The sequence below is a fragment of the Rhincodon typus genome, unplaced genomic scaffold, assembly GCF_021869965.1.
Source record: "Rhincodon typus isolate 14 unplaced genomic scaffold, sRhiTyp1.1 hic_rhity00008686, whole genome shotgun sequence".
Classification (NCBI taxonomy): Eukaryota; Metazoa; Chordata; class Chondrichthyes; order Orectolobiformes; family Rhincodontidae; genus Rhincodon; species Rhincodon typus.
The window spans coordinates 1-8,556 of NW_025974324.1; the positions used below are offsets into that span (position 1 = coordinate 1).

General features: G+C 43.5%; 1 protein-coding gene across 1 annotated transcript; it reads right to left on the reverse strand.

Moving 5' to 3' along the window:
• Positions 1-169: 169 nt before the first annotated feature.
• Positions 170-6,409, reverse strand: LOC125482313 (phospholipase D1-like; the record flags this gene model as incomplete). Its single annotated transcript, XM_048594370.1, has 4 exons — positions 170-235; positions 2,513-2,621; positions 4,877-5,022; positions 6,276-6,409. Coding segments are annotated over 4 exons (455 nt in total), but the record flags the coding sequence as incomplete, so codon positions are not given.
• Positions 6,410-8,556: the final 2,147 nt, after the last annotated feature.

Here is an 8,556-nt window from a genome sequence, read left to right on the forward strand (position 1 = left end):
GAAACGTCAGCCTTCCTGCTCCTCTGATGCTCAATGATGGTAGTCAGTCAGGGAATGGGGAGAAAGAGCTTTACTGAGAAGAGTGTGCTGAGGGACACTTCACAACGCTGGGCATCAGTGTAACACCTCAATCAACAGGAATAATATGGACAGCAGGGAGAGGGCTTACCGTCGCTTGGTAATTCCTGTACATGGGCATCTTCAGCAGCTTGGTCAAGTAATCTTCCAGTTGTTTCTGTGAATGGAAGGAAAAGATTTCAGAAAATATGAATTAAAAAAGAGATCAGCTGTTTGCATTCATACACTGATCAAGGAACATGCCATGTACGAGAGAATACAGGAAAAGTGCTTACATCATAGGTTTAATCATCCAGATAATGTAAGTTCAAATCCCATCACAGAAATATAAAAAAATTCAAATTGATTGAATTACAGCAAAATGTCAGTCAGTAAAATACTCTTAACAGTGAGCAAGAAGTATTTGCATTGCTGTAAAAACTCAACTGGTTCTCTAATATCATTTAAGGAAGTGATCTGGTCATCCTAACCTGACCCACACTCTCCCCAATTGGTAACTGTTTAACATCAACTGCAATCCAAGATCCCCACGTTTCTCCGATTCTGGTTCCTTGAGAATCACAGATTTCAGTCCATCTTTCCTTGTTGTGTTATCAGCTGCCAAGGAATTAATCTCTGGAATTTCCTCCCCAAAGCTCCATATATCTCTTCTCCGTTGAGTCTCCTCTTAAAACCATCTCCGTGACTGAGCTTGTGGACATTTCTCCTGATAGACCCATGTGTATCTCAGTGATAAATTGTGCCTGATTCAAGGCCCATGCATCAGCTTGGGGCATTTTATCACATTACTTAAATGTGAGTTAATGAGAGACTTTGACATTGTGATGATGTCACTAGATTAATAATCCAGAACCACAGAGTAAAGTTCTGGACATAGGTTTATATCCCACTATCGTGAGAGCTGATGAAAATTGAAGTCAACAAAAACCTGGAATAAAAAGTTAGCTGAATGGTGACCATGACATCAATTGTCATAAAAACCTGTCTGGTTCACTAATGCGCCTTAGGGAGGGAAATCTGCCTTCCTTACTTAGTCTGGTTTACATGTGACTCCAAACCTACAGCAATGTGGTTGACTCTGGGCAGTTGGGAATAGGCACAACATCTAGTAACAATAACATCCCATGAACAAATGCCAAAAAATGAGTTCTTGTTGCAAGTTTGAGTGGGTGGAATTTCATCCAGGCACTGAAGGCATTGCCTGCCAGCTAGAAACTCAAATAAGGAAGGGATGCCAGTTAAGTGCCAATCAGACACTAGGTGGCCAGCAGAGGGTTGTCCCTCTGACACAGAGAAAGGTGGGAGGGTGGGAGAGGGGTGAATTCCAAAGGCCCAGGATTAACAAGGGCTCCAAGCCACATGGGAGTGATGGTAGGAGGGTGTTGCTGACTAGGTAGTTCAGAATAAATGGTGGAGATGGTTTCTATCAGGAGGCCATCCCTCTGACCCCAGTTATGTGCCATGTTCCTTAATCATGCACTTGGTGCCTGACAATGAGGACTTCTCTCCGCCCCCCAGGAGTTCACAATAAAACTATAAAATTTTGGGCTTTCAGCAATGGTGATTGCCTCACCTACAGCTGGTCCATAAGCAGCACTTCTGTGATGAGGTACATAGTAGGGCACCAATTGCCCAGTTTAAGTTGTGTGTTGGTACTGTGCAAGAAGGCTATTCATGACCTCTTTAGCCATAAGCAAAATTGGGGCAGAGGCAGGAAGGAATTGGGATGGCCACTGATCCCTCACCCTCCTGATTAAATGTTCTACCACATCCCACTACCTCTAAATTTATGTTAAATCCTGCCCACTGCGAGAAACATCCCATATGTTTAAGGCCTAATATTACATGGAGTCACATTGACCAAGTTTAATGCAGAGTTTGTGGTCAACAAGCCTTAATCAGGTTACACATACTAAGTTTGTACTTCTTGATTAGAGGTGATTAAGGGCTGTTTTATTCCAGGTGTATAAGGATGTTGGAAGGATTTTAGTCCTTTAGGGATATTTAATGCAATAAAATATCTTCACAAGAGGTTTGGTTATTCAATACAGTCAGGATTGAGTTAGGCAGATTTTCGATGGGAAAGAGAGTCCAAGGGGAACTGGCAGCAATGTGATGTTAAGAGCACAGTCAAATCAGCTATGATCTTATTGAATGCCATAGATGGGCTGAATGGCCTACTCCTGCTCCTAGTTCTTATGATCTTAGAGTGACAAAAAAGATGGAAGAGGTCACAGAGATAGGAAGCAGACATGGCACTGAAGCATTTGTAAAACAGATGGGAGAAATTTAAAATTGAAGCCATGCCAGGCTAGAAACTGATCTACAAACACCTGGCTCTGGCAACTGCTCATGTAGCTGGCATCTTTATGGATATGTAGAATTAGCCCCCAAGCAGTACCGTAATCCAGCCACATTGCCATATGGAACCTACCCGTCGGCTCGAGATCTGCTCCTCTCTAATGATGAGGTCTGAACTGCGAGGCAGAGTAGGCATTGACCGGGGTTCCCCTCTCTTTACCGTCTGTCTCCTCACTGTGAAACTGTAAGGTAACATTGTCACAAAGTGCATCGCAAGAAAGGACAGCTCAGCCCAACGTCAGTCCCATAGGGTGGCTCTGCACTTTCCACCTATTTTATCTCCTACAGTGAAAATGTATCACATTCCATTAAAGTGAACAGAACTCATCAAAACACAAAAGTATTCCATCATTATATCTCAGCTCTTTACCCCGGTTACATCGACACAACGTCCTCCTGTTCAAGCGGACATTAAAAGTTCAATAGGTTTCTGGGAAGGGCAGGGAATAATTGTGGACTATATTTTTTTCTCAACTATCACGAGAAACCTAGACTATCAGGACCGGAAAAAATGGGATCTTGTTCATCATAGAATCCGTTCAGTGTGGAAATAGGCCATTCGGCCCAACAAGTCCACACTGACTCTCTGTTGAGCATCCATCCCACGCCCCCCCACCCCACCCAGTCACTGTAACTCTGCATTTTCCATGGCTTATCCACCTAACCTGTGTATTCCTAGCCACTATGGGCAATTTAGTACGGCCCACATGCAGACAGGCAATATTTAGAGATGAACACTGACCCCAATCTCCACCTTGACTCCGGCCTTCCCTTTCATTTTGACCTTGTTGGACCTTGTTTTTGTGCACAAATGCCTTAATTGTGACTACAGTTAATTGCTTGGGACGTGCTTTGCGGTGTGACTGAGTGACCTTGTAGAGGATCTTTGTGTACTCAACTCTTTCCTTATAATTCTGGTTATGAGTTAAGTTGGGGGTTCCCCTTTCCTTGCAACAACTTAAAGCAGCAGTTGGTTTCAAGCACGTTTCACAGCTCCTCATTCAAAAGGGAAGTTAGGAAACAGGTCTTTATACAAAGATTGGAGAAGTGCAGAACTGACTCTGACAACTAGCTGCAGAGGTCAACAGGTTTTGCTAGACACAAGCACATTGTGGAGTGTGGGGCCAACGTAGGTAAGATGTAGATCAGCCATAATCTCATTGAGTGGTGCAACAGAATGAAGGGCTGAATGGCCTTCTCCGACTCCTATCATTCTATTCCCATGCCTGGGGCTATTGGATCTCATGGATTCAACAACTGCTACAACATCCTGCATTTACGTAACTCTTTAAAATCGTAGCTCCTGTCTAAGTCTCTTTGATCTGTTCATCCTGGCTTACTATGTACTGCTCCTAAATAAAGCTTTCCACTGTACTTTGGTACATATGACAATAAATCAACCAGTCAATAAATCAATTTCCCGCAGCAGTATTAGCCAGCAAAAATCTGGCATTGAGCACATGAAGAGATAGATTAGTGAAAAATTCTCCATTTGAAGAGGTCAATGTTAAGAAATATTTTAAAGGAGTGGTGGACAAGTTTTGGGAGGAAATTCCAGAGGTTAGCATCCGGGGATACAAAGGGAATGAAGGATAATGGGGAAAAGGCAGGAAAGTAGATTTGAGGATTATCAAATCAGCTGTGGTCTCATTGAATGGCAGAGCAGATTCCTTAGGCTGAATGGCCTATTTCTGCTCCCTGCATTCTGTGGTCTAATGGTCTATAGAGCTGAGGAGCTGGCAGGAGGTGAGGTTCAATGGGGAAGAGGAAAATGACACTTGATGGGATCAAAAGGAGTTATTGAAGAAACTCAAAACAAGGTGATTCAAGAGATTTGGAACATCCAAAGTAGGGTCTGAAAGTCTTCCCCTTCATTAACTCAAATAAATCCAAATGTTATTGTTAAAAGTATAATTGAAGGAGTATGGATTTAAGGGGGTGAATGGCCTCTTCTGCTTTCCATGGTTTAGTGAAATTTCTTGCTGTTAAAAGCACTGGAAGTTCCTAGAATGGATGGCCAGCTTTGCAGTTGGTGTTTAAGTTGAAAATCTCTCTTTTGGATTCCCTTATTCATTTTCTCATGCCCCCTATTCCCAGTCTCTCCGAAAGGTTGTGAATAGTTCAGGTTTCAGGGGGAGCATCCTCAGTGCTGGAGTTTGCAATGGTGTGGGGGTGCAACTGAGTTACCGTGGCCTCACTACACTGCTACCCAGAAACCTGGGTGAAAGGGGGCCTGGCCCAGACTAGCAGAGGAGGTAGCAAACAGGAGAAAAAGGGGTAGAATCCTTATTGGGTCAACCATCATTCCCACAGACTCTTTCTTGAGGAAAACAACAAGGACAGAAAGGGACAGGCAATGGGAGTGTACCCTTCAACATCCTGTTCTCTGTGAACAATCTACAGTGACTCTCGGTTTATGGTTCCAGACTAAGATTACCTGCGTGTTGGGATTGGCAGGCGGAGGAGGGCTTTGTATCGGAGAAGCTCTCTGTGAAGATCTTGAAAATGCTTGAATTTCCTCTTGACCTTCCAGGTGAACTCTCCATGCTTCAATTCAATGGTATAGATGTTAGGGCTTGGGACCTGGTGATGCAAATGGATAAGAAATTGAAACTGAACTGTGGTTAATAGCAACAACTCTGAAAAATGCAAGGAACTGGAATAACAAAGCAATGCCAAGCAGTATGGCTGTTCAATGCTCCACACTGCGGTCAAGTGCAGAATAAAGAGAGTAGACTGGGGTCATGGACTAATGTTTCATTGAAAGCCAGGACCTCCAATCGTGCAGCACTCCCAGAGTGCAGCACTGCGACTGTTGGCCTGTACAGCGTGCTAACAATCTCCTTGATGGGATGCATCTGGCATTACTAAGGGAAATAAGAATGGAAAATGCAACAAATCTCGTCTATGATCCCCAATTCTCCAAAGAGTGTCCCATCCAGACCCACACCCCACTGTATCCCTGTAACCCTGCATTTCCCATGGCCAATCCGCTTAACCTGCACGTCTTTGGGCAGTGGGAGAAACCGGAGCACCCGGAGGAAACCCACGCCGACACGGGGAGAATGTGCAAACTCCACGCTGACACTTTTCCGAGGCTAGAATCTAAACCCACATCCCCGCTGCTGTGAGGTAGCAGTGCTCACCACGGAGCCACCGTCCCGACTTGGATATATAGGATGTCCTTGCAAATGTGTAATAAACAATAAAGAGAACAGAAACAGGTTGGTAATTGAGCAGACTCGTGGTAATGCAATTTAATGCAGAATTGTAAAGTGATCCATTTCAGTAGGCAGGACAAGGAGACAAAATGTGACCTAAATGATACAAGGTGAATGGGACTGCAGGAACAGTGATGGCTGGTGTATATGTAGAGAAATCTTTGAAGGTGACAGGTCAAGTTCAGACACCAAAAAAATCACACTGGATTCTTGGCTTTGTTCATACAGGCATGGTTCAGAAAAGCAAGGGAGTCATGCTAAATCTTTAGAAATTACTGGTTAGAGCTTCAGTGTTCAGTTCTGGACATGAAACTTCAGGAAGGATGTCAAGTCATTGGACAGTGTATGGTGAAGATGTACTCAAATGGTACAAGGGATGGGAGACTTCAGTCGGAAATCTCTTCCTAATGGCTTTGTGGATTAACCTGGACTGCAGTGGTTCAAGAAACCAGCTCACCATCATCTTCTCAAGGACAGGCAATAAGCTAACGCAGTCAATGATGCCCTATCCCATGAGTAAATGAGAAACAAATTTTGTGCTGAGTAGTTAATAGTAGTAGAGATAGCAGTGACAGAACTAAAACTGTATTTCAGTTCCCTGTGCAGAGACCCCACCTTTGATGTTGATGTGAATCGTTCCACCTCCAAAACATGGACATTGATTGGTTCTCCAGACAGGTACACCTGAATCTCAGGCTCCTTGAAGGCTTTGGTCTTGTAAATGGCTGAAAATGGAATCTGAGAGCCAACTGAAATATAGAAACAGAGAAGATGTTACTCAGAAGGAAGCCATTTGGCCCATAGTGTGTGTGCCAACAGAACATAAGTTTACCATTTTACAATGGAAGATAAACTGCTTCCTGTGTCACCTATGATTGTAGTCATCAACAATCTCACCTTGAAGACTTCAGCTTGTATTAGGAATAGGAGGATGCCATTTGGTCTATCATGTCTCTTCTGCCATTCAATGAGATCACGGCTGATCCATATTTTAACTCCATCCACTTTCCTTGCCTCCATTTCTCTTAACATCATTAGTTAGCAAACATCTGAGCTTAAAATTAATTTCAATCCAGTCCCAGCAGCAATTGGTTTCTGTGAAATGGAATTCCCCACATTCATTACTCTCTGAGTAAAGAAGTGCATCCTGACTTCTCTGGCTCAGATTTTTAAGGTTATGTCCCCTTGTCCTAAACTCCCTTAAGATTTCTCCCTATCTGCTTTCTAACTTCTTTGAAAACCTTAAAGATCCTCAATCATAACACCAGATGACACTCCTGACATAGTACCTGTGAGAGTGTGGAACTATCTTTCAGATGAGATGTTAAATTTAATTTGCCGCTACTCTTTCAGGTGGATATAAAAGATCCTACCGCCATTGTTTCAAGGAAAATCAATTGACCATTTCTAACATTTGAGACAAGCTAGTCATCACCAAAAGGTCATTGTGTCCACAGATAGCGACAGAATCTTAAGCATTGAACTGTCACATTCAGCTTAACATCACCGTGCTGCTGTTTCTACTCTGCAAGAGCCTCCAGCCACTCATCTTCATCTCACCTTATCTCCCTTTTCCTTTCTCTCTCCTCCAGCTTCCCCTTAAAGTGGAGGAGAGAGCTGGAGGGTGGCATGGTGGTTCAGTGGTTAGTACTGCTGCATCACAGCACCAGGGACCTGGGTTCGATTCCAGCCTTGGGGGACTGTCCGTGTGGAGTTTGCACATTCTCCCCTTGTCTGCGTGAGTTTGCTCCGGTTTCCTTCCACAGTCCAAAGATGTGCAGGTTAGGTGAAAAGGCCATGCTAAATTGCCCGTAGTGTTCAGGGATGTGTAGATTAGGTGGGTTATAAGAGTATGGGTCTGGGCGGGATGCTCTGAGGGTTGGTGTGGACTTGTTGGGCCAAAGGGCCTGCTTCCACACTGTAGGGATTCTGTGAAATGTACACTCTGTCTCAACTATTCTACACTCTTTGGATAAACAGGTTGCTCCTGAAGAAGGGCCCCAACCCAAAACATCAACTTTCATTCTACTCTGATGTTGCCTGGCCTGCTGTGTTCCTCCAGCTCCATACTGTGTTATCTCTGACTCCAGCATCAGCAGTTCTTACTGAATTCCTGGCTGGATTAATGAATGACCATCTTATATCCATGGACCCTAATTCTGGTCTCCCCACAAAGTGAAGCATATAATTCTATCAAACCGCTTCAGAAGTTTGACATTATATTTTTTGATTCGTTCCCGTAGCTTCTCTTTCCTACAACCCAGCCGGTCAATGGGTACTCAGCAACCAAACACAAAGTACTGCTGTTTCAATAAAACATAACCATGATTGGGAGTTTCTGGCACAATTGCACTAGAGTAATGTGAAACCTTCATAACTAATTGGGTTCAGACCCTGCTAGAATATTCCAGCCATGCATTTTAGACTTGGAAGAGGTGAAGGAAGGTTTTACAGGAATGGTAACAAAGATCAGGAAATTCAGTTGGATGCATTGACTGAAAAAACTCAGATTATTATCCTTGTAGCAGAGATGGTTAAGGGGACATTTAATGGAGGCATTTAAAATCATGCAAGGTTTTGATTTGAGTAGAATGGAAGAAACTGTTTCAACAGTAGGAGGGTCAATAATCAGAGGACACAGATTTAAAATAACTGGCAGGAATACAGGAAGGGTGAGGAGTTTTGTTTTTTCACAGCAATTATGATTTGGAAAAGGATCTGCAGGATGTTTTGGGGAAAGTGGGACTCATTAGATAAATCTTCCAAAGAACCAGTAGAGCCACAATGGTCCAAATGGCCTCCATTAATGAAAACCGAAAGAACTGTGGATGCTGTAAATCAGGAACAAAAACAGAAGTTGCTGGAAAAGCTCAGCAGGTCTGGCAGCATCTGTGAA